The sequence below is a fragment of the Polypterus senegalus genome, chromosome 11, assembly GCF_016835505.1.
Source record: "Polypterus senegalus isolate Bchr_013 chromosome 11, ASM1683550v1, whole genome shotgun sequence".
In the NCBI taxonomy this organism is placed as follows: Eukaryota; Metazoa; Chordata; class Cladistia; order Polypteriformes; family Polypteridae; genus Polypterus; species Polypterus senegalus.
In genome coordinates this window covers 57,317,690-57,345,548 of record NC_053164.1, presented here as the reverse complement: position 1 = coordinate 57,345,548, position 27,859 = coordinate 57,317,690, and the positions used below count along the sequence as shown (strand labels likewise).

General features: G+C 37.8%; 1 protein-coding gene across 4 annotated transcripts in view; it reads right to left on the bottom strand.

Moving 5' to 3' along the window:
• The window catches only part of gtf2h4 (general transcription factor IIH, polypeptide 4), a 135,128-nt gene that overhangs the window by 38,539 nt on the left and 68,730 nt on the right, over window positions 1–27,859 (bottom strand). For all 4 annotated transcript variants that reach the window (XM_039768699.1, XM_039768696.1, XM_039768697.1 and 1 more), the window contains exons 7-9: window positions 27,532–27,640; window positions 19,223–19,291; window positions 7,062–7,145 (exon numbers count right to left, since the gene is read on the bottom strand). In XM_039768699.1, coding sequence (XP_039624633.1) covers window positions 7,062–7,145; window positions 19,223–19,291; window positions 27,532–27,640 — 262 coding nt within the window. The remainder of the gene's footprint in view (window positions 1–7,061; window positions 7,146–19,222; window positions 19,292–27,531; window positions 27,641–27,859) is intronic.

Below are 27,859 nucleotides of genomic sequence, written 5' to 3'. Positions count from 1 at the left end.
GGGGGGCTCTCCCATCTCTGGGACTGAAGTCACCGAGGTGGTCAAAACTCCTTGGTGGCAGGGGCCCGGGGTGGATGAGATCGCCCGGAGTTCCTTAAGGCTCTGGATGTTGTAGGACTGTCTTGGTTGACCGTCTCTGCAACATCGCATGGACATCGGGACAGTGCCTCTGGATTGGCAGACGGGGTGGTGGTCCCCTCTTTAAAAGGGGACCGGAGGGTGTGTTCCAACTATAGAGGGATCACACTCCTCAGCCTCCCTGGAAAAGTCTATTCGGGGTTCTGGAGAGGAGGGTCCGTCGGATAGTGAACCTCGGATTCAGGAGGAACAGTGTGGTTTTCGTCCTGGTCGCGGAACAGTGGACCAGCTCTTCACCCTTAGCAGAGTCCTGGAGGGTGCATGGGAGTTTGCCCGACCGGTCTACATGTGTTTTGTGGACTTGGAAAAGCATTCGACCGTGTCCCTCGGGGAATCCTGTGGGGGTGCTCGGGAGTATGGGGTACGGACCCCTGATAAGAGCTGTTCGGTCTCTGTACAACCGGTGTCAGAGCCTGGTCCACATTAGTCGAGCAGTAAGTCGAGCCCGTTTCCAGTGAGAGTTGGACTCCGCCAGGGCTGCCCTTTGTCACCGATTCTGTTCATAACTTTTATGGACAGAATTTCTAAGCGCAACCAGGGTGTTGAAGGGGTCGGTTTGGTGGACTCAGGATTGGGTCACTGCTTTTGCAGATGATGTTGTCCTGTTTGCTTCATCAGGCCGTGATCTTCAGCTCTCTGGATCGGTTAGCAGCTGAGTGTGAAGCGGCTGGGATGAGAATCAGCACCTCAAATCCGAGAGCATGGTCCTCAGCCGGAAAAGGTTGGAGTGCCCTCTCAGGGTTGGGGGAGAGATCCTGCCCCAAGTGGAGGAGTTCAAGTATCTCGGGGTCTTGTTCACGAGTGAGGGAAGAATGGAGCGTGAGATCGACAGGCGGATCAGTGCGGCATCCGCGGTGATGCGGCTCTGCATCGGTCTGTCGTGGTGAAAAAGAAGCTGAGCCGTAAGGCAAAGCTCTCAATTTACCAGTCGATCTACGCTCCTACCCTCACCTATGGTCATGAGCTATGGGTAGTGACCGAAAGAACGAGATCGCGAATACAAGCGGCTGAAATGAGTTTCCTCCGCGGGGTGTCTGGGCTTTCCCTTAAAGATAGGGTGAGAAGCTCAGTCATCCGGGAGGGGCTCAGAGTAGAGCCGCTGCTCCTCCGCATCGAGAGGAGTCAGATGAGGTGGCTCGGGCATCTGATCAGGATGCCTCCTGGACACTTCCCTGGTGAGGTGTTCCGGGCACGTCCAACTGGGAGGAGGCCCCGGGGAAGACCCAGGACACGCTGGAGGGACTATGTCTCCCGGCTGGCCTGGGAAGCATTGGGATTCTCCCGGAAGAGCTGGAAGAAGTGGCGGGGAGAGGAAGTCTGGGCCTCTCTGCTTAAACTGCTGCCCCCGCGACCCGACCTCGGATAAGCGGAAGAGGATGGATGGATGGATGGATGGGATATATATGTATTTGTGTGTATATATGTGTGTGTATGTATATGTATGTGTGTATATGTAGATATATATATATATATATATATATATATATATATATATATATATATGTGAATGTATGTGTATATATGTATATATACAGTGGTGTGAAAAACTAATTGCCCCCTTCCTGATTTCTTATTCTTTTGCATGTTTGTCACACAAAATGTTTCTCATCATCAAACACATTTAACCATTAGTCAAATATAACACAAGTAAACACAAAATGCAGTTTTTAAATGATGGTTTTTATTATTTAGGGAGAAAAAGGTATTGGTTGTAAAGTTTTATTTATTATGAACATGTTCTTGTTAAGTTTGCATATGCTGCAATTCTTTTCGATGTTTGTCCTATGTATACCACCGAGTAAGAACTGCAAGTAATGTTATAAACTGCGTTTCGTATTTCTGCTGTCGATTTCTTGTTTTTAGCATTGAAGAAGAATAGCAACATGTATACAGGAACATCGCAACGCCGTCAGAAGGACGGACTCATGATCATTGATCTATACGCACACTAAATCAACAGGACATACATTTAACTGGGCCAATGTACAAGTAAAATTTAAAGCCAGTACTAAGTGCCAGAGAGCTGGCTGAATCTTGGCTATCAAATTAAAATGCCATCAGACAGACACTTGGACATAAATCCAGCATATGCAAACTTAAGAAGAACATGTTCATAATAAATAAAATTTTACAACCAATAACCCCCTTCCGGATCACACTGACTTACCCACCTCCCCACCCACTCCTCGTAATTTTTTGCTATATATTGCCTTTGATTCTTGAAAGTCTAAGCATTATCCTCTGACGAAGACTCCTGGCAGGGGTTGAAAGCTCAGAAATAAAAACTACTTTATGATACGCGATTCATTTTCTTCCTTTGTGGATCTCCAGCTGCAAATATATATATATATATATATATATATATATATATATATATATATATATATATATATATACTGCCACATCCACTCCCCTGAAAACCTGAAGTTCCTTGCAAGATATTTCTGACCTCAAAGCATCACAATTATCGCTTGATAGAAACTATAACTGTCTAATTTTTTAATTTTTAAAATCTTGGATACTAAAGGTTTGTTAGGAGAAAATATGAGCAACACCTTGTTAAATGTTAAACATGAGGATGGAACTATTATTATGGTTTAGGGTTGTGTGGGAGCTAGCGGCACAGGAAACACTGAATACAGAGAAGAATGCAGTACACTGAAAATCAACAAAAGAGAATACCAGATTGTCAATCAGAAAATCGAAGCTGAAAAAAGCTTCCACAACAAGACCGGATCCAAAATAAATGTAAAAATATATTATGAAAAACATCAAGAAACAGAATTATGGTTAAGTCCTCAGACTTAAATATAATTGAAAATACAGTATTTGGGCAAATCATAAGTGCTGTGCATGCAAAACAGCCCAAGAATATCTTACAGGAGTAAATGATCAGCAAGAAAAATGGCAAAAACTTCCAAAACAGGAATTCAGAGATTTAATGCCACATCTACTTATTCTTTTTATTTTAATCAAATAAGTCGCAATTGTACAATAACCTTCTGTAAAAAGTTATATTTACTGTTTTTTTTTACTTAATATGTCAACAAAATATGTAACTTGGCCAGGGTTGTCCAAACTTTTGCATGAAGAGTTATAGGGAACATTTAGAAAAACCTCTTAAAACCAATGGATTTGAACTTGTTAAAGGAGGCAGCGGCAGAAGCTTTGTTAGGAAGTACCTACTGCTTCGCTAAGAATTTCTTATGGATATCGCTGCAGCACTCCAAAATGAAAATGTTGCAAAATGGGGAATAGGGGGTGTCCTGGTGAATATACCTACTACTTCAGTGTTAGGTAGGAGGTGAGGATATTGACACAAAGAAAAATAGAGTGTGTATTTAAGGCTGGGCAATATATTGAAATTTCAATTTGATTTACTTTTATAAAAATCAATTTTATAAAAGCTCTTTCACTGCTCTTTCTTATATGAATAAATTCATATGAAATGAATAACAAACTGATTAAGTCTGCAGATTATAATTCACCTACTTTTGTGTAAAGTATGACATACATAAAGTGTCACAAACCACCAACGAGAGCAGATGCCCTGACAGTAGTTGGTATTGACTGGGACCAGAGATGATCAAGGAAAAGAAAGCACTAAAATGGCAAAATATAAAAAAGTGTTGTTTTATTTACAATAATCCTTAAAAACAGTTCAGTTCTTGTGCCAAAATGGTATAAGAATATTAAGACAAACTAATCAACAGTCAAAGGCCATTTTCATTGAAATAGCACTGAACACTCAACAAAAATGCTATATAAAATAACCCTAAAGCAAAATAACTCATTGTAATTAACTAAATAATATCCCAAACTTAACTCTACACTAGAAATTAAACTAAAAATGTAACCAATCATACAGTGGATTGAATAACCCTGGGCCTGTCTTTACTATCTCCTGTTCGGCTGCACTTAAATGCTTAAATTACAAGCAAACATTTTCATGTATCTGTGTGAAGGGTGCCAGCATGCAGACATCTAAAGGTCTTGACAACTCATCAGACAACTCCCAGTAAGTACTGTGTATTTATAATTTTCTTTTTTGTACCTCACTACGATTAAAGTTAGTTTATATACAGCACTTCTACATGTCTAACCTTGAGCAAACTTAAAGAGAAACATTTTCAAGTCACTACTTTGGTTACCCTAGCAGCTTAGGAAGGCTGTCAGAATCACAAACATTAGATCTGAATGCACCATTTGAAGGGTTAAATTGTTGTTTGAAACTTGCAAGTATGCCTATAAAAAAAAAAAACCTAGAAGTCATACTGAATACTTCACTTTCTACATTAAGACAGTGTACAGAAATGATTAAGGGGCTAATACCATGTTAGGTTATATAGCCCAATGTATAGACTACAAGTCAATACAATGCACTTGTGTGTGGCCTCAGCTGGAGTATTGTATGGAGTTTTGGTTCGTTATGGTGGAGTTCATTCTGCAAAAATATGAGCAACTGTTGAGCTTTTTCAGGCTGACAGCATCATTAGTGACCAGGTGGTTTCCAAGACTGTGAAGTAGGAGGAAAGATTTGATCCTTTTCAGTTTAAGCAAATGATGATTAGTAGGTAACATGACTAAAGGAAATTAGTATGGTGAATTTACAGTGTTACATAAAAATGTGTTTTTTTGACAGGAACACAAGGACACTGATGTGCAGTTGTTAAGGGTAAATTTCACACAAATGTTAGAAAGTTTTTCCACACACAAAGAACCACAGACACATAATATAACTTACCAAGTAGTATGGGAGATAGTAGAAGTTTAGTGATCTTCTGACGTAAAGCTATTTTAGCAAAACTAGATGAGTAGATTTGATGATCTTTGTTTGAATGTATAATCAGTTATGGCCAAAATTGTTCTAATCACTTATAGAATGTCTGATCTTAGAACCTGAGGAGTACATATTTGCTATATTGGTTTATCAATATGTGATCTCTACGACACAGTAAAGTACTTTACAATGGAGTCAGCGAGGCTAAAAATTAACATTGCCAAATCTAACATCATGGACCTCTGCTAGAAATTAATGACTTGCATTCTGTAGGATAGTGTAAAGCAGTTAGCTCAAGTACTTCTGGATAATGTTCACAATTGTGTGTTTGATCAGAACAATCAACTTAATGGTCAAGCAACATGCCTTCTCTCAACCATAATCGTCCTTTTGGTAGTGACTTCAAGAATGCTACCAAAAATACAAACTGCTGAACTGGGGACCCCACACAAGGTTTAGAGGTTGTCTCCAGATTGCTGCTAAGCGTAACAATTTCTAAAGATTCTAGAATAGTTGCTGCATCTCCAGACTGAGAGAAGAAAGTTTTGGTAGTCTTAGCATGTATTAAGAATGTTTGTCGAACACCAAACTAAGGCCAGAACACACCAGATGATAATGTATAGCTGGGCCAGAAGCACCTGGGTAGTCCTCAGAAATATCTGACAAATGTTGTTGGGAATACAGAGGCATGGTCTGTCGTGCCCTACAAGATACCACCATAAACTTTACCAAATAAATACAGATAGAAAATTAATGAGTATTCACAATGTTCAATCTAATAGACTTTGAATATTAATTAAATTTGTCTGGCTTTCAATGATCATGCAGAAAATTAACTGTCAACATATAACTTGTTAAATATTACTATCTTGACCATAATTTCCAAAGTGTTACAGATAAAGCAGGTGGCACAAGTTCAAATCAGAAACAAAGCATTATAAAAATTACATTGCTTATTTATTCCGAGTTCAAGAGATGTCCAAAGAAAAATTAAATAAAAATGATTATCTTTTTACACTGATTTCTGTTTGTAATTAAAACTTAAAAAGAATAACAAAATAGGAACTAATTTCAAAGGCAGAAACAATGATTTATAGGGTAGTAAAGACATTTGATATATGAAATGTGTTTCAATTAATCAAGGCATTTAAAGAGCTAATCAGTAAATGATGTAATGGAAAAATACCTTATAGGAAGCACACTGTGCTACATAATATTTCTTAAAAGATTAGGCAAGCTGCATAACTTCATCCTTTAATGGAGCCATTTCTATATTCTGTCCATTAATTCCACTTTATTCACAAATATTTAATTTGCAGCAATATAATACAATAAACTGAACTGCTGAACATCAAGTTGATGTCAGAAGTGAGTGTGTCTACATACAGTTTTAAATGTGTATGCATGGAGTTTTTTCTGTCTGCATTTATAATTTTGTGTTTTTCCTTTTCTCTGTGCATCATTCACTAAGAAAACAAGTTAATTTATTTTTTATGTTTATATTTTAAGTAGACTCTTTGAAATTTAGTGCCTTTCAATGTTACATATTGTGGAGTTTATTTTGTAAAAATATGAGCAATTGTAATAGAATGAGTTTTTCAGGTTGACAGATATATTATATCAGTTATATTTGTGAGCAACTGCTGTAAAGTTTTATCATCTTTAACCTCTGGGTTGTCAGCATAATGGATCTTTTTTTCTGCATATTGCCTTTCAGATTTTCTGATTCCTTTTAAGGTGAATTTCTGGTATGGTAGTCTTTTTAAGCACGGTTGTAATACCCTGCGAGAGTCAAAAGAAATCATCTGCAGTAATGAAGTACAGCTATGAATGAAAATGAAGAAGCTGACTACTGCAGAAGACACAGATCTGCATGTTCCAGTCAGAAATCAAGTTCTACTTACTATATACAGTACATAAATTTACACATCAACAAAGCAATAATCATTTTTAATTTTTAAACAGTTGTGAATTGTCTAGATGTAATGTTCTAATAAATCCATTAATGCAAAGCATTTACTTAAATGTAAAAATCAGTTACTAATTAAGGCATACTAGGTAGTTAATGTGTGCTAATGGGACCATAAAAAACCCAGAAATGTAGCAGAGAAAATTACAAAAACCTAATGAAAAAGGATCTTACCTTGCGCTGAAAAACCAATCCAAATTCACGAAGATGCTGCAGAAAGTTAAGTAAGGAGTCACTCATCCCCTCCACAGAATAGTCCTGCAAAGGCAATAATACTGTATTCCTTATATGAAAAAACATGTGATAAAGCTGCACCACAAGAGGGAGACAGACAACTAGAATTTAAGTTTTCTAGTCTGGAAGAGAACATGACCTTATAGAAAGAAAACCTATTCAAACAGGAGACAAACTGGGTGCATGGAAAAATTTCCCAAAAAATAAAAGAAAAAGTAAAAGAATTTAACCTGGTGTATATACTGTATGCATATTTATACATACACTTACTTTATATATGGTAATTGGTGTCCCCCCCAACTCCCACTGCTGTTAAAGAAAAATGATTAAATGATTATTGATTGAAGTTTAAACCTGTTAGTAAAATATAACAAAGTGGACAGAGATAGACTGTAAGCATTCACTGTTCCTTGCAATTATACCTTCTATTTTACAGAAATTGAGGAATTTATAACATTTAATTTTTTCCAATTTACAGATTTTTTTTTTTTTTAAGGACAGTAGTCAGATTCATTTGTGATTATGATTCATTGTAGTCTATTTCAATTTCTGTATTTATTGAGTGATCATAGCCTATCTCTGTATCGTTTTGAATAATTTTATAGTCATGACATGATGTAAGTATGTTGTCATCTTAGACAGTTTTCTCTGCTGATGACACTGTTCTGTAAGGTTTTTATGTGGTCACTGTAACATGGTGTTTTAGAGATGACATCCACTGCTAATCAAGCTTTTGGATATTATTGCGACATTTGATGTCATAGTGTTATTTCTATTTAAGATGTTGGCATGGCTGTACACACAGCTGTGTACTGGAAGTAAGAACTCTCAACAATAAATTTTTTTGTAGCTTTAGTGGAAGCCTTAAAGAGTTTCCAAGAAGATTTAGTTTAAGAAACCTTGCTTTCCTTTATTCTATAACCCCAGGCTGTTTTTAGACATCCTCTTGTCCCTCCTTTTAAAAGAAAATCCACTTCCTGGTCTTCGTTTTGCACAGTGTTCAAGGTCTGCTGCCCTAATTCAAACAGATAATAACTGCAGCAGTTTCATCTAAGTCAGTGATTCTTAACCTTTTTTGAGTCATGGACCTCTTTAACAATCTGATGAAAGCTATGGACTTCCCCAGAAATATTCACATAAACGCAACTTTCCATGAAATGAATATAATGTACTTTTATTTATCGAGATTTGACTGTCTCATACATATACTCCATACACAAAGTACAATTAAACTTTACTTTAAACAATCTAAAAAACACTCCTTTTTTATGTAAAAAGTAATGGCCACTCATAATTATGAAATACAATCCTCTTGTGTAAATTAAAACAGATCTACTACTACTACATTTTCTACTACCATTATTACTACTACTACAACTACTACTACTACTACTAAATCTACTCTATATCAACAGTACCAGCTGTATAGAGAATACAAATATTAATTTTTATCTGACCCCACTAGGGGTCCACGGAGCTCAGGTGAAGAACTAATGATCTAAGCATTTCTTTAGTCAGTACTAGTAACCATTGGTTACAGGTGTCCTTGGCTCATAATCATAATATTATTGTATACATTCAGTATATTGAGATCTGAGTTTTTTTTTTCTTTAAACCAGTGGTTCCCAGACTCGGTCCTGGGGACCCACTGTGGCTGCAGGTTTTTGTTCCAACCAACTTTTATTTTTCACTGGATTCGTAGTGTCATTAAGTGAGTCATTAGTTCCCAGTTTCTGTGTTTTGGAGTCAATGTAGAAATTACAAACTAAGTTTGGTAGATTTTTATTAAAATGTAATAAGCAGTTATATGGGGAATAATAAGTTGTTAACAGTATTTTCAACCTAATTTTCATTCTGCTTTTCCACGTGTTCTGGTTATTTAATTATTAATTAGTAATTAGCGGGTATGACACTTAAGTCTTTGGAGCTTTCATCATCCTGGGTGTCTGCTCTGCTTGTTGTTAATTGTCACTATTAGGTTTAAATGAAGGGAGAAAACTACGCAGGAAAAGGGGAAAATAATAGGAAAACAACAAAAGAGAGTTAAGTATTTACAGCTTTAGAAAAAAATAGAAATATTTCTAAATGTCTTATAAATGTAAAAATCATACTGTTACGTTTTTCTGAATGCTAAATAAGAGTAAAAAAGACCAGCTAATTAAATGAGATCAGTTGTTATCAATTATTATCACCGATTGTGAATCTGGTTGGAACAAAAACCTGCAGCCACAGTGGGTCCCCAGGACTATGTTTGGGAACAACTGCTTTAACCTGTAAACTTTAGCAGATGCCAGTGTAAAAGACTGAAAATGGACTAATAAATGAAGCTGTTTTGCCATGCTCAATACATTTTTGCAATTGCTGCTTGAAGTTTTATTAATGCATGTTTTATGAATTGACTTTATAATTTCTGAAATTTCCATCTTTCCCTATTCTGTTAACAAATTAAAAAACTGAATATGGCCATGATATTTCCAAAATATTTGAAATATCTACAAGTTGAAAAAACAACTAATGACCACATTTTTATTATTTAAAGTCTACCTTAATTTCTTCATTAATTTTTGCCACACTCACTACTGGCAGCTCAAAGTAGCATCTTTCATAAATGGCTTATAAGACAAAACACGAGTCGGCGAGTGCTAAAAAAAAAAAAAAGCAAACTGAAATATTATTACTTGTTACATTAAAATAAAAATCTTAATTTTGAACTGCTGAAATTATTTACAGGAAAAAAAACACTTAAATTACAAGGACAACCAAACTCAAAGGAAGAGGGCCACATACTTTTGTAATGTGCTAGGTATTTGTTTTTCTTGAGGAACTGGTTTTAGCAGAGAACTGTTGGACAAATTACGCTTGCTCAAGTATGACTGATATACAAGCAACAGATTAAATACAAGATAGACAATGTACATATTGCGTAACATTCAGGTGCTTTCGGCACCTAAGTTAACTGATATGAAAGTTAGAGTATTCTACATTAATTATATATTATATTTTTCTTTATTAAACAACTTTGTAAACAGGAGTTAAACTGAAAAGTAATAGTAAAAGTCGTAACAGAATGCAATTACATATGTTAGAATACATTAAATATGTGAGTTTACAACAGAACTTTACAGTAAAGTTAAAAACTGGAGCACAAACAGGCTTGTGGCGGCTCAAAAGATTTCATACACAGCAGATTCTAATTCAAGTGATGTGAAAATGACATTGGCTGATGTTTGTTAGTGGTGGAGGGTTTATGACTAAATGTTGCTCAGTTTTCTTAAACATAACATTATTGAAAGTACTGTATTATCCGATATTTAGAAACTGAAAAATATCCATTAATACAAGAAAAACAATACTAGCATAAGTCAGTATATTACCCTATGAAAGGAAAAAAGGAAATTAACACTAGAATTATCAAAGCTTATGAGAAAACTCGTAAATCCGGCCCACCTTAAGTCCACTTGCACGTCTCCATTCAGCTCTTTTGTCTTATAAATGTGTTGATAATCCCAAGCAGCAAGCTGCCTGCTATACCATCCCCCCCACCGCCAGAGAAACTGCAAAAACGTCTCCCAACTGAAGCCTTATCAGTGAGTCAGGTACCTAGGCTAAAAAATATATCGTTATTCAGAACATATGCATTTCACGTTTGTTCCGTGCCAAAAAGATCTGTGTAGGTGTAGGATGACAGGAAATGTTGCACACATACCAAAAAGACAAGCTTTTTCCATGTTTTACTACTAACAATAAAATGTATACATGAAGTGTATAATGTGTGAAGATTGAAGTCCAAATATCAAATAAACACTTCCACAAAAGATACAGAACAAATGCGCTTTTTTCCTCCAAGACTATAACTGAAGAAAAAGAAATCAGATTAGTGTTGCTTGTCATCCTGACTTCTTTGGTAGTACAGCGGTTACAGTTGCCGACTCCTATTCAGAAGATCCTGGGTTTGAGTCTTAACGTCTCCCAAAATAAACGTTTTGAGTAGTGAGCTGTTCTTATTCTTACTATCTATACCAATAAAAGGCAAAGCCCTCACTGACTGACTGACTAACTGACTCACTCACTCACTCATCACTTATTCTCCAACTTCCCTTGTAGGTAGAAGACTGAAATTTGGCAGGCTCATTCATTACAGCGTACTTACAAAAGTTAGGCAGTTTTCATTTCGAAATTCTATGCGTAACGGTCATAACTGGAACCTACTTATGTACATATATACTCGCCATAGCCTGCAGCTAGGTTGCCGTGTGGGTCGGAGTTGCGTCCCTCATCGTCACGCCTCCCACGTAATTGAGTGCCTGCCCATATAAGGCCGTCCGTCAGTGGCAATCCAATAGAAACAGTCTGCCGCTAAATATTCAGACGAAGATGAGATGGTCAGGGTGGTGTTTGGCACAAACTCAGCGAAACAGTGAGAGAAACTGTGCTGGGGTCTTAGCTAACATTAAATACAGCCGTGGACATCGCACGAGATACCGCAAGCACAGCTGAGAACCTTTGATGCATGTACTCCGAGCGGCTCACGTGAACTGACTGTGAACGTAGTACACAGACAAAAAGCAAGAGCTCCAAAGAGCGCTGAACAAAAAAGCATTACACAATTGAGAAGGCAGCAAAAGAATATGAAGCGGGTGATGCATACAAGCATATTCATAAGTGCAGCTACTGCAGAAACAAAGCACACGGTGGAAAAAGTCAATGTCCAGCTAAAGGAAGACAGTGTAAAAAACCCGTGCATGCAGTGTGTGATGTCTCAAATAAAGAGGAAGACGAGCTGTTTATTGATGCAGTAAGTATGGAATCGATGAATGAAACCTGATATCTTTACAACGGTTGACAAACACGAAATGTAACTTGAACACAACACATCCTCCAAATACGAACCTGATTGAAAGAAATAATGATAATCAAATCCTTGATGACAGCAACACTCATAACAGTCACAAAACAATTACACTGACAATCATATTACGTTATTTTTAAAATGTTCCCTTTTCGTTTTCATAACTTCTTTAACACAATACTTCTCCGCTGTAAAGCATGGGTATTTTGCTATATATATATATATATATATATATATACATACACACACTCACCTAAAGGATTATTAGGAACACCATACTAATACGGTGTTTGACCCCCTTTCGCCTTCAGAACTGCCTTAATTCTACGTGGCATTGATTCAACAAGGTGCTGAAAGCATTCTTTAGAAATGTTGGCCCAAATTGATAGGATAGCATCTTGCAGTTGATGGAGATTTGTGGGATGCACATCCAGGGCACGAAGCTCCCGTTCCACCACATCCCAAAGATGCTCTATTGGGTTGAGATCTGGTGACTGGGGGGGCCATTTTAGTACAGTGAACTCATTGTCATGTTCAAGAAACCAATTTGAAATGATTCGAGCTTTGTGACATGGTGCATTATCCTGCTGTAAGTAGCCATCAGAGAATGGGTACATGGTGGTCATAAAGGGATGGACATGGTCAGAAACAATGCTCAGGTAGCCCGTGGCATTTAAACGATGCCCAATTGGCACTAAGGGGCCTAAAGTGTGCCAAGAAAACATCCCCCACACCATTACACCACCACCACCAACCTGAACAGTGGTAACAAGGCATGATGGATCCATGTTCTCATTCTGTTTATGCCAAATTCTGACTCTACCATTTGAATTTTTCAACAGAAATCGAGACTCATCAGACCAGGCAACATTTTTCCAGTCTTCAACTGTCCAATTTTGGTGAGCTTGTGCAAATTGTAGCCTCTTTTTCCTATTTGTAGTGGAGATGAGTGGTACCTGGTGGCGTCTTCTGCTGTTGTAGCCCATCCGCCTCAAGGTTGTGCGTGTTGTGGCTTCACAAATGCTTTGCTGCATACCTCAGTTGTAACGAGTGGTTATTTCACTCAAAGTTGCTCTTCTATCAGCTTGAATCAGTCGGCCCATTCTCCTCTGACCTCTAGCATCAACAAGGCATTTTCGCCCACAGGACTGCTGCATACTGGATGTTTTTTCCTTTTCACACCATTCTTTGTAAACCCTAGAAATGGTTGCACGTGAAAATCCCAGTAACTGAGTAGATTGTGAAATACTCAGACCGGCCCATCTGACACCCTCAAAATTGCTTAAATCACCTTTCTTTCACCTTCTGACATTCAGTTTGGAGTTCAGGTGATTGTCTTGATCAGGACCACACCCATAAATGCATTGAAGCAACTGCCATGTGATTGGTTGATTAGATAATTGCATTAATGAGAAATTGAACAGGTGTTCCTAATAATCCTTTAGGTGAGTGTGTATATATATATATATATATATATATATATATATATATATATATATACAGTGATCCCTCGCTATATCATGCTTCGACTATCGTAGCTTCACTCCATCGCGGATTTATATGTAAGCATATCTAAATATATATCACGTATTTTTGGCTGGTTCGCGGATTTCTGCGGACAATGGGTCTTTTAATTTATGGTACATGCTTCCTCAGTTTGTTTGCCCAGTTGATTTCATACAAGTGACGCTATTGGCAGATGGCTGAGAAGCTATCCAATCAGAGCACGTGTTATGTATTAAATAAAACTCCTCAATGATATACGATATGCTTCCTGCGCAGAGGTTCGCACACTTCAAAGCTCTAACAGGCCGTATTGATTTTTGATTGTTTGCTTTTCTCTGTCCCACTCTCTGCTCCTGACGGAGGGGGTGTGAGCAGAGGGGCTGTTTGCACAGAGGCTGTTTGCTTAGAAGATACTGACGCTCCTGTAAAAAAATGCTGAAAGACTACCTTCACATTGATCCCTTCATTGCAGCTGCTTTATCGCGGGTGCTTCGTATACTTAAAAGCCCAAGAGCCCTATTGATTTTTGATTGTTTACATTTCTCTCTCTCTCTGACATTCTCTGCTCCTGACGGCGCTCCTTTGAAGAGGAAGATATGTTTGCATTCTTTTAATTGTGAGAAAGAAATGTCATCTCTGTCTTGTCATGGAGCACAGTTTAAACTTTTGACTAAAGGGTGTTATTTCATGTATAGAGGGCTCTAATAATGTTAAAAAACGTATTTAGAAGGTCGTAAACAGGTTTTCTATACTTTAACTGCAAAAATATTAGATTTATAAATAAAGAATACTACTTCGTGGAAATTCATTTATCTGTCTGGAGCGGTTTAACCTCTATAAACGAGGGTTTACTGTATAACTGTGCGGAGAATATTTATAAACAGTGTGGGAAAGTTTCTAAGGGCTTAAAAATATAAAAATAACTAAACAAACATATGGTTTCTACTTCTCGGATTTTCACCTATCGCGGGGGGTTCTGGAACGCAACCCCCGCGATCAAGGAGGGATTACTGTATATATATATATATATATATATATATATATATATATATATATATATATATATATATATATATATATATATATATATATATATATATATATATATATATATATATATATATACACACACACACAGTGGAACCTCTAGATACGAGTTTAATTCGCTCCAGCACTGAGCTTGTATAGCGAATTTCTTGTATCTAGAACAAAATTTCCCTATTGAAAATAATGGAAATCCAGTTAATCTGTTCCGTACCCCCAAAAATATCAACATAAAAATCAATTTTCCTAACAAATAACACTGATAAATAAGTGTGGATACACTTTGTCTGCTGAGTGTCATGTGATCATAACTGAGCTGATGATTCTTCTCTCTCGTGCGCGTCTCCCTCTCCTTATTTCTCTTGCTCGCTCGCGCGCCTCTCTCTCTCTCTCTCTCTCCTCTTGAGGGTAGAGAAAAGCCAAGCAAAATTACACCTTTTATTGGCTAACTAAAAAGATTACAATATGCAAGCTTTCGAGGCAACTCAGGCCCCTTCTTCAGGCAAGATGTAATCAAAGCTTGTATATTGTAATCTTTTTAGTTAGCCAATAAAAGGTGTCATTTTGCTTGGCTTTTCTCTACATTCATAATGGCTAACACGGTACAACACCCTAGTACTCCTCTTGAGGGCAATCGTTTCCTATTCTCCGTCTGCATGTCCGCAATATTTATGGATACGCTTATACGGCGAACTGCTACAGCGAAACAATGAAATCACAAGTGCACAAACGTGTAGATCCTCATGCTACGGGAGAACAAGGAACACTGAGTGAGCTGGACGGGCTGGCAGCGTCAGCTTGGGTGAATCCCCGCATCGAGGCGGATTGGGAAACGCGTCACGCATAACCACAGCCTGGCTCGTGGCTCATTATGCGAGCCAATGCTCGTATTTAGATCTGAATTTTTCGCTCATACTTTCCTCTTATCTTGAATTTCTCATATACAAAGTGATCGTATCTAGAGGTTCCACTGAATATATGTATACCCCGATCTACATACTGTGAAATAAACGAACCACACGCCGTTGCGTTAGCCGACTTGCTGACCAACCACAAGCGTTACCTGGTAGGTAACCACCCATACAGTCAGATTGTGATTCAGACTACGAATGCCTTGAATGTAATGACTCTGATCTACATATTGTCAAATAAACGAACCACGCGCCGTGGCGCAACTTAAGAGGCTTTGCTGCTGATGCCCGAGGTTCAATTCCCGAGAGGAAGTGCAGTGAGTGTGTACGCCTGATTAGCCCAGAATTAGGGCGAAACACGTGTTGCGTACTCTTTTGCATTATTTGACAGTAAAAACTATTTCAACCATTCTATGATCTGCTTCTTGCAACTGAAAGAGGGCACCATGGTGGACGTTAGCTGACTTGCTGACCAACCACAAGCGTTACCTGGTAGGTAACCACCCATACAATCGGATTGTGATTCAGACTATGAATGCCTTGAATATAATTACCCCGATCTACATACTGTCAAATAAACAAACCACACGCCGTGGTGAAACGTAAGAGGCTTTGCCTCTGACGCTGACGCCCGAGGTTCGATTCCCGAGAGGGAGTGCAGTGAGTACGCCTGATGAGCCCAGAATTAGGACGAAACACATGTTGCGTACTCTCTGCATTATTTGACAGTAAAAACTATTTCAACCATATATATGTGTGTATACTGTATATGTAGATATATGTCGATTTATGTGTATATATATATATATATATATATATATATATATATATATATATATGTGTGTGTGTGTATATATATATATGTAGATATGTATATATATATGTATATATATGTGTGTGTGTATGTATGTGTGTATATATATGTACTGTATGTATGTATATGTATGCGTGTATATATGTAGATATGTATATATATCTATACTAATAAAAGGTAAAGCCCTCACTGACTCACTCACTCATTGACTGACTCACTCACTCATCACTAATTCTCCAACTTCCCGTGTAGGTAGAAGGCTGAAATTTGGCAGGCTCATTCCTTACAGCTTACTTACAAAAATTGGGCAGGTTTCATTTCTACGCGTAATGGAACTAAATCTTGTGACATTGCAGAAGCATATCGAAACAATGCCACAGCTAATGCGTGCCGTAATCAAAGCTAAAGGCAGTCCAACAAAATATTAGAGTGTGTGACCTTTTTTTTTTGGTGGCGACTATTTTCTTGGCCAGGCAGTGTATATATATGTATATATGTATATACATACTGTATGTGTGTATATACATATATATACATATATATATATATATATATATATATATATATATATATATATATATATATATATATATATATATATAATAAAGGCAAAGCCCTCACTGATTCACTCACTCACTGACTGACTCACTGATCACTAATTCTCCAACTTCCCGTGTAGGTAGAAGGCTGAAGTTTGGCAGGCTCATTCCTTACAGCTTACTTACAAAACTTGGGCAGGTTTCATTTCGAAATTCTACGCGTAACGGTCATAACGGTCAACAACGTTCGCCATGTTGAACTTTGTTATTCATGGCCCCATCTTCACGAAATTTGGTAGGCGGCTTCCCGCGCTAACCGAAACCAATGTACGCACTTATTTTGGTGGTATGACGCCACTGTAAGCCGCCAAATTGAACTTTCCAACGTTACTAATTCTCCAACTTCCCGTGTAGGTAGAAGGCTGAAATTTGGTACTTATTTCGGTGGTGTGATGCCACTGTCGGCCGCCATATTGAACTTTTCAATGGTCTTTGTTACTTATGGGCCCATTTTCAAGAAATTTGGTACGCGGGTTCCCAGCACTAACTGAATCCTACTTACGTACATATATACGTCCATAGCTTGCAGCACAGTCACCGTGTCAGGCGCGTTGGGTCCCCCATCCCAACGCCTCCCACGCTGTTGGCTGCCTGCCTATATAAGGTCGTCCGCCGCTCCAGTCTCTACATTCCCTTCCTTGCTTCACCACGGGATACACGTCTCCCTGCTGATAACTACAGCCTTTTTATTTAATCCACGGCTTCTCTGGTGTTTTATTGTTCGTTTATTACGATTATAGTTATTGTGTGGGTATTTTAGACTTACTTTACATTGTTCAGGTACCCATTTCCTTTATCATTCCAACAGTACCCCCATTAACATGTCTATCGAGGTGATCACCATCGATCAAAGAACTGTCACTTACCGAGTGGTTTCCATGCCAGGAGATGGCACCTGCCTTTTCCATTCTCTTTGTTACATATTGCACGGGCATATCAGGCTCAATCTTGATATCCGGAGGAACATTGTGTCTTATGTACTGAATGACTGGGACAGGTTCAAGGTGTGGACTGATGACGGTACAGGAGATAATTATACTACACAGAAGCACTGTAAGAGTGAAATGCTTAAGCCCTTCACCTATGCATCTGCATGTGAGTTGTTTGCTGCCGCTGAATTGTTCGGTTGTCGCTTTCAAGTGTACCAAAATGGCCAAATATTTTACACCTTTCGACAACCGCCAATGCCTCTTAAACATCTTAGATTGACAGGTGACGATTTCAGTAGTGGACACTTTGATGTTTATGAATGTTTAAACTCTCAAAGCTGGATGTGAAGTTATCGATGAAACCGGTTGTATACTTACAACGCTTGACAGATGCCAAATGTCTCTTCAACACAAGTCCTACAAATACTGTTGTAATTGAAAAAAACCATGAAACTCAAACCGATTATGACAGCAGCAATCCAAGCTGTGAGATTTGAAACAAGATTACTGTTCACATGGCCAACTGTACATTGCATGCTCAAGAGTAAGCTCAGCGCACAGCTTGGTCATATTACAACCGGAGGGCCGAACTCACAATGTGGTATACAAAGAGATCCTTAACAAATAATTATTGGTAGATTTTCCCTCAGTTTAAAAAGGTTTAATTTTCTTCTTAATAAAAATTTTAAGGCAGTACTTCGCCGCTGCAAAGCGCGGGTATTTTGCTAGTTTTTAAATAAAAGCAGACTTGTTCTGTTATATTTGTACCTTTTGTGAAAGTGTTTCTTTGATATTTGGACTTTAGGCTTCAGACATTATAAACTTCATGTCTACATTGTGTCAATTATTACTAAAACATGAAAAACGTTTCTTATTTAAGAATGTGTTTACATAGATCGTTTTAGACATGTAACACACATGAAATGCATGTGTTTCAAATAACGATATAATATTTATAAAAGGTGTGATTTTGCTTGACTTCTCACTCTATACAATTCCAAGCAACTGACACACAGGTAAACAGACTTGAGCTGAGAAAACTGTGCACCAGTGGGGGATGTGATAGCAGACTGCTTGCTGCTTATCAACACATTTAAAGGACAAAAGACGCTGACGGAGAGGTGAGAAGCGATTTAAGGCGGGACGGATCTACAAGTTTTTTCGTAGGCTCTGGTAATTCTAGTGTTAAATAGTTTCTTGTGGACAGGCAGAAGTTTTCACAATAGGTGCTTTACACATTATATATGAATGCACCTAAAAAGATTGAATGTGTTGACACTGACTTGAAATAAACGTTGTTAATATAAGTGCTCATATCAAAAGGGTAAATTCGCCTTAAATTTAATACCTCTGCACATTAACAAATATTACACAACACAAGAAAGCAAACTAAGACAACACCTGGAAGCTTTTTTCTATATAAAAATGTACATTCCAAAGAGAACTCACCCTACCAAGTGTGGAAAAACTGAGCTGGAATAGAAATGACAAGATTTCAACAAGATCCATTCCTCGAGCCTGCAGAAAAACATATATAGAGGTTTATAGATAACAAAAAGAACAGGGTTTAGAATACCATCTTTAGCCATCAGTCTACAAGATAAGACCTTCAAATTTTTACTGTGTCAAACCAATACAGCCCCCGAGATGAAGAGGTGAATACTGAATAATGCAGGGCAACATCAGTTGGAGGACTAAGGACTTTGTTCAGGGGGTTAAAATATATGTATTTTGGGTGAAGCGACTTATTAAAAAATAATGCAGCCTAGAACCAAATAAGGATGCAGGCACTATCTGCAGGCTCTACAGTAAGGAGTTGCCCAAACCTCTCCAAGCAGATCAAGATCCATTGCCTCAGGTAGCTGGCAATGACACATTGCTAAGCACAAAGAAAAAAATCCCAATCTACTAACTAGCCATGGCTAATGCTTATCAGTCCGGTATGATAATCATTTAAAATGTTTTACTTATTCTGATTTGCATATGGGGTGGCACGGTGGCGCAGTGGTAGCGCTGCTGCCTCGCAGTTAGGAGACCAGGGTTCGCTTCCCGGGTCCTCCCTGCGTGGAGTTTGCATGTTCTCCCCGTGTCTGCGTGGGTTTCCTCTGGGTGCTCCGGTTTCCTCCCACAATCCAAAGACATGCAGGTTAGGTGGATTGGCGATTCTAAATTGGCCCTAGTGTGTGCTTGGTGTGTTTATGTGTGTCCTGCAATGGGTTGGCACCCTGCCCAGGATTGGTTCCTGCCTTGTGCCCTGTGTTGGCTGGGATTGGCTCCATCAGACCCCCGTGACCCTGTATTCGGATTCAGCGGGTTATGGATGGATAATTTGCATATGCTGTAATTTGCCTTGAAACATATATGATAGACTCATGAATAAAAAAATCTTGTTTATTTCCCATAAATGTAGTAGATCATACCTGCAGTAAACTAAAAATAAGAGCACATAATACTGTGTGTTCAGAACCCTTTTACTTTTTACATTACTAGGGGGCTCTGCCCCCTGCTTACTTTGCTCACCCACCCCCGGGTTTGGTTAACTGGATACACAATTTAAAGAGATTATTTTCTTTTTTTTATTTTATTTATTTATTAATTTTATTACAATCAATACATAGCAATCAAGTTTTACAAAAAAAAAATTATGCTAAGAACAGATCGATCCCCACCCTTGAGAGAGAGAGCAAGCCAAAGGTGTAAAATTTAAGGCTTTAAAAATACCTAAATCAACAAATTCTCTGTGCTTTATAAACATTTCAAAATATTACTGATTAGATCCTGCCATGTTTTGAAAAAGTCTGCACAGATCCTCTAACTGAGTATTTGATTTTTCCAATTTTAAATAATATAACACATCAGTTTCCCACTGACTTAAAAGAGGAGAGTTTGGGTTCTTCCAGTTTATCAGAATAAGTCTGCGTGCCAACAGTGTAGTGAATGCAATCACAATTTGTTTGTCTTTCTCCACTTTAAGACCCTCTGGAAGAACCCCAAACACAGCTGTTAATGGGTTAGGAGGGATTGTGAGTCCAAGACTGTCTGAGAGGTAATTAAAATTTTTGTCCAGAATAATGTTAATTTGGGGCAGGCCCAGAACATGTGACCCAGTGAGGCTGGGGCTTGGTTGCAACGTTCGCAGGTTGGATCATGCCCTGAAAACATTTTGAGAGTTTTAGTGAGACAGATGTGCTCGATATATAATTTTGAGTTGTATAATTGTATGCTTTGCGCATATGGAGCTCGAGTGAATTCTCTGCATTGCTACTTTCCACTCCTTTTCTGATATATTAATTGAGAGGTCATTTTCCCAGTGTCCTCTTGGATCTTTGAAAGGAAGGGATTGTAAAAGGATTTTATATATTGTAGAGATGGAGTCTAACTCCTTGAAATTGAGCAATAATTTTTCCAGCGTGGATGAGGGTGCAAGATGAGGAAAATCTGGAAGGTTCTGTTTAACAAAGTTCCTGATTTGAAGATAGTGAAAGAAATTTGTAGCTGGAATGTTAAATTTGGAATGTAATTGTTCATAGGATGCAAAGGCGTTGTCTATATAAAGATCTCTAAGCAAGTTAATTCCAAATTTTTCCAGATATTAAAACTGCATATGTTTGTGAGGGTTGAAAGAGGTGGTTCTCTTGCAGGGTGCCACAGAAAGAAGCTTCTCCGTCTTAAAATGCTTTCTACATTGGTTCCAGATTCTAAGTGAGTGGAGCACAATTGGGTTATTAGTGTATTGCCGATAGCGTGTGTTTATTGGAGCACAAAGCAAGGAATACAAAGAAGTACTGCAGGATTTTACTTCTATTGCGGTCCATGCCTGTGTATGTTCTTCTATTTGTGTCCAGGTTCTTATCGACTGTATATTTGCGCCCAGTAATAAAACTGGAAGTTAGGTAGAGCCATGCCGCCTTCTGCCTTTTGTCTTTGTAGGGTCGCTCTTTTGATGCGTGGATGTTTAGAATTCCAAATAAATGAGGTTATTGTTGAATCTAATTGCTTAAAGAACGATTTATTAATGTATATTGGTATGTTTTGAAATAAAAAGGAGCTTAGGAAGAATATTCATCTTAACAGTGTTAATTCTTCCAGCTAGTGTGAGATGAAGGGTTGACCATCTATGCAAGTCTTGTTTAATTTTTTCCATGCAGGCACGAAATTTTGTTGATAAAGAGCTTTATGTTTACTTGTGATGTTTACCCCGAGGTATTTAAACTGTTCTGCAATGATAAAAGGAAGGGTGTCTAATCTAATATTATATGCTTGAGAATTCACGGAAAGAGTACACTTTTATTCAGATTAATTCTGAGACCAGAGAGCTTTTGAAATTCTGTGAGTGCTGCTAAGACTGCAGGCACAGAATTTTCTGGGTCCGATATATACAGTACCATGTCATCTGCATATAATGAGATTTTCTGTTCCAGTCCTTCTCTGCTAATCCCCTTTATCTGATCAGTATTTCGACAATGTATTGCCAGTGGTTCAATGGCAATTGCAAACAGCAGTGGTGACAAAGGGCATCCTTGTCTTGTGCCACGTTCTAGTTTAAAGTAGTCTGAGCAAATGTTATTGATGCAAACTGAAGCTTCTGGGTTAGTATACAGTAATTTAATCCATGCACAAATGTTGGGCCAAACCCAAACTTCTCCAAAATAGTAAAAGGTATTTCCATTCAATCATGTCGAATGCTTTTCTGCATCCAATGATAATAATATTTCTGGGGTGTTTGATTTAGTTGGTGAGTATATTACATTAAACAGGCGTCGAAGATTTGAAGATAAGTGTCGGCCCCTAATAAATCCAGTTTGGTCTTGTGATATTACTGAGGGAGCACTTTCTCCATCCTTCTAGCTATGATTTTAGAGAGTATTTTAACGTCGTTATTCAGAAGTGAAATTGGTCTGTATGATGCACATTGTAATAAGTCCTTATTTTGTTTTGGAAAGACAGTGATTAGTGCTTGGCGAAAGGTTTGTGGAAGAGATTGGTTATCTCTGGCTTCTGTAAATGTTGCTAATAGGAGGGAGCTAGCTGAGCGGAGAATTTCTTGTAAAACTCTGCAGGGTAGCCATCAGGGCCTGCTGCTTTTCCACCTTGGAGTGACTTTATAGCATCCAGTAATTCTGATAATGACAGAGGTTTATCGAGTTCCTCCACACTAAAAGCGTCAATTTGTGGTATCTGTAATTTATCCAGAAATGCATTAGATTGTATATTGTCTTCTTTAAACTCAGTAGTATATAGGGATTTATAGTAGTCTCTAAAAGTGTACATTATATTTTTGTGTTCGATGATTTTATCTCCGTTAGTGTTAGTAATTACGAGATTGCGTTATGTACATCTTGCTTGTGAATTTGTTGCGCTAAAAGCTTATTAGCTTTCTCTCCATGTTCATAATAATGATGTCTGGATTTGTAAATTAGTTGTTCGGTTTCTTTAGTTGTCAAGAGGTTTAATTCTGAATGTAGAGCCTGCCTCCTCTTATGTAGAGTCTCGCTTGGTAGTCTGGCATGTTCTTCATCTATTTTAGTAATTTCGCTTTTTATCTCTGCTACTTTCTTCGCTCGGATTTATTTCTGTGGGAAAGATATGAGATAATCTGTCCTCTTAAGAAGGCCTTAAGAGTTTCCCAGAGTATTCCTGCAGAGATCTCAGGGGATGTATTTGTCTCTAGAAAGAATTCAATTTGTTTGGATATAAATTCAGTACAATTCTCGTCAGCTAATAGAAGCGGATTGAGCGCCATCTGCGGGGTGAGTGTATGGGGCTTAGTAATTTCAGCTCCAAGATCATCGGAGCATGGTCTGAAATAACAATAGCATCGTATTTACAAGATTTAATCTTAGGCAAGAAGTTATTATCTATAAAGAAGTAATCAATCCTTGAGTAGCAATGATGTACTGGTGAGTAGAAAGAATATGTTCTTGAATTTGGGTTTAAAACCTCCAGGGATCTGATAAGTTGTGATCAGTTATAAACTTTGTAATTATCTTTGCGGTGTTAGTTGCGTTCCCCTGTGGAGGAAGTCTTATCTAAAAGTGGATTTAGAACACAATTAAAGTCCCCAGCCATTATAAGTTTATGAGTGTTCAGATTGGGAATGGATGCAAATAAATTTTGTATAAATTCCTTATCATCAACATTAGGTGCATAAACATTTATCAAAATCATTTTACAGTTAGATAAGTCTCCCATGACCATCACATATCTCCCTTCAGGATCCAATACTACATCTGATGCTACAAATGGTACTGTTCTATGTATGAGAATTCCCACCCTCTAGTTTTCTTTGTAAAACTAGAATGGAACATTTGGCCAGTCCAGTCTTTTGCAGCGGAACTGATCCTTACTTAGTAAGTGGGTTTCCTGTAAAAATACTATTTTAGCATTTAGACCTGTTAGGTGAGAAAGTACTTTCTTTCTCTTTAATTCGTGATTCAGGCCTTTAACATTCCAGCTTACGAAGTTAACTGTCCCATCATGGAGACACTGATTCTGAGTTTTTGATGTCATTTTATAGTCTTAACTGGAAGTGAAATAGTTTAGGTCTTAATTTCCTATTCCCACAAGAGTTGTTGCCATGCAGCTTATTATTACGTTGATAGTTATAATTATAAAGATTGAGATGATAGATTAGATATAGATCAAGCCTGCTCTCTTTCTCTTCCCCCCTTAACCCCCACCCTCCCTTTTTGCCTCCCCAGGTGAGGCTAAAACCCACTTCATGCAGTCCCAGTCCTCTGACATACCCAGAGACAGAGCACGTCCAAAGCACATCAAGCCCCCATGCAGTGGCGCTTTAAGGTTAAAAGATAGAGATATCTGTTACCAATATAGTCTTTAAAAGAGGGAAAAAAAAAAAAAAAAAAGAATTTTGCACTTAATATATATATATATATATATATATATATATATATATATATATATAATCTTCATCAATTTTAGTGCATTAAGATGATATCCCCAGATAATAAACCCAGGTGATGGTGTTAAAGATGTGTCCAAAACAAGCATAACAAGTCTTAATGCAGTAATAGCAATAACAGCAAACCAAGGGTATGATATTGAACAGTCTCATTTAGGGTACACATGAAATAATTAGAAAAGAAAAGAAAAAAAAAGAGGAGGAAAACGTAATTAAGCACAATAAAACATAAACATTTAGCCCTAGTAATACTAAGTAATGATAAGTAATAAGTAAGTAATATAAGAATATGAGAATATATGCTGATAAAAACCCGTATTTTAAAACAAATAGATCAGACAGTAGATTATTAATCCTAGCTTTATCAGTTACCGCCATGACTCACAATTATGTATCAGAATAGTCCCGGGATCAGCTTTCTTAATTCATTTTCTGCCTCCTCCTTGCTAGCGAAAACATAGAAATGACCCTGCCATTCCACTTTCAGTTTTGCGGATACAGGAGGCCGTATTTGACATTGGCTTGCCGTAGCAGCTGTTTAATATTATAGAAGGCTGCGCATTTAATAGCTGTTGCTGGAGAGAAGTCAGGGAAGACGGAATGTGGCAATTTTCATATATAATATCTTCCTTTTTTCTGAGGAGTTCCATCACCTCTAACTTAAATGATAATCGTTCAAAACGAACTATAAAAGATCTTGGTCGGGGTCTGACGGTGTTTGATCAGCGTCGCTGTAAGCCGCTGCTATCTCAGATTCTGCTTTAAAGTCGCCCCCGATTATTTTAGAAAAAAAGTTCAGTTGCGAATTTCACAGGGTTTAAACTTTCTCGATTCTCCGCAGGCCTTCAATTCTGACATTATACCTTCTATTCCCATCTTCTAAAGCAGCCAGTCTGTCTCCAAGTTTTTCTCCGAGTTTTTACATTCAACTGACATTTACTGCTCTTTCCTCGGCACTGGCAGCTAGATGTTCGCTATTTCGATCCGATTCGTGAATGTCTCACTAAGATGCTCCAATTGATCAGCAAGCGTGCTCAGTTTAACGAGTTTTTCTCAATGCGCTCTTCAATTTTACCCAGCACCTGTCGAAGTTCAAGTTGTACCTCTTGACGCAGCCTTTCATTTGCCTGTTGGAATTCCTGTCGCAGCCTTTCATTTGCCTGTTGGATTTCCTGTCGCAGACATTCATTGGCCTGTTTCATCTCCTGTTTCAGTCTCTCATGTGCCTTTGCCGTTGCTTTCTCATTAGCCTTCTCGCTTTTCTTTATATCTTGCGTGAGCTCAGCGAGCAACACTTTCAGTTCAGATAGCTCAAATGTGCCTTCTTGTACCGTAGATGAAGCAGCAGACTCTGCTGAAGCGGTGTCCCGCTGCTCCAGTCCCGCGTAATTGCGTAACTGAAGCCGCGGACCTCCCGGCCTTTTCCAGTTTCAGGTAATCCTCTCCAATCGGCGAGCTATCCACATCTGCACTCACGATCGCACCTTCACTCCCCTTTTCGCTCTCAGCCGGCGACGATGTAGCGGTCCGTGGTCCCGAGGAGTCTGTACTTTCGCCCATCTGATCCAGGTCTGTCTCTGAGAGGCCGTATCTCGAGCTAGGGCTTGCTGATCGCAGCTTGGATGTAGCTTTAGTCTTCGATTCTTCGGACCCCTTCTTGTTGGCCATGTTTATATGTGTTTACATATACTGTGGCAGTCCCTCTCGGGTTGAATAAATACAGGATATCTCAGAATAATAAGCAAAGAATATGAAAAATAGCACCACTGCTAGCGGAGCTCCACTTCAGACGTCCATCTCTCGCATCAGACGAGACCAAAATCCAGAGATTGTTATTTTCATGGAAATTGTTACTTTTTTTCCCTGATAGCAACACGAATTAGACGATCTACAAGTCTCTGACTTAAAGTTTAAATCCGAACAATATATTCGATCTCTTATCGCTGTTTCCGTTATTTCACCAAATAATAATTTCCGTTTGTTTGTAGAGTAGAGGAGTACTGAGGAAGACAGTATCTGTATAACAAAGAGCGCTATGTAAAGATATGTAAAGATTCATGTTGCTGTTTTCTAACATACTGTTAAATAATGCTGTGTTGCTCTCTGTAAAATAAATGTTTGGAATATGTTAAATGCTTTATATTAGATGCCCAGGAGTGTGAACTAATATGGATTCATTTTATCGGAGTTGTCCATTAGTTAATTAAATACCATGTATTAAAAAAAAAGTTTATTTGGTAAATTGGACATAAAATACTGACAGGCCACTTACAAGAGCTATATTCAGTACATTAACATAAGTAAATTGGTGAACTAGTTTCCTGTTTATGCAGATGTTACCAGCATAGGGCAAATTTGTACTGATATTAATGGTATGTGTTCTTTAGATATTTGCCTTAGTTCATTGTCATACTTGTTTTTTTATAAATATGTTATGAAAAATTATACACTGCTTATCATTTATCTGAAGTTGCATTTAGAATAAAGACCCCCAAACAACTAAATGTCTCTGTCATAAGATGGATTAGTTACAACAAACTACAGTCAAGTGAAACACAAAATTTTAACTGATTAGCAAATAGGGTTACTTTTTTAAAACTTATTTTCACAATCTTTTAAGATTGGTTATAGTTTAGCTATAGCAATTTCAATATCAGTAGTGTTACCAAGTTTCTTTCTTATTTCTCAATTAACTAATTAGATGTTATTACTGGTTTATAGATATTGGAGAGAACAGAGTTCCTCAATTTACTTGTAAGCAATTTTCAAAGATTGCTAGCTTATGTTATTAAAATCATAACACAGAAAATATTTTATTTACATTGAATAAACATACCTCTGCTGTCTTCAGATATTGCAGCATGAAGTACCATAACTGAGATGCAGTGTCTAACAGAAGGAACTGGAAACCAGCAGAGGTGATGCATGGAGCTTCTCCAGACTCACTGGATGGGAAGAGTAAAACATTATTTAATCTGCTAATATATCTACATACAGTGGGTATAGAAAGGAATTCCTCCCTCTGAAAATATTCCAATTTTGTGGCTTTATAGCCTAAAATGAAAACACACACAAAAATATTTTTTCAGTCTAAATTAATCAATGCAACCTATAAAGTCCATGTCAAAGATATACAATCAACATTTCTGGAAAAAAAAAAAATA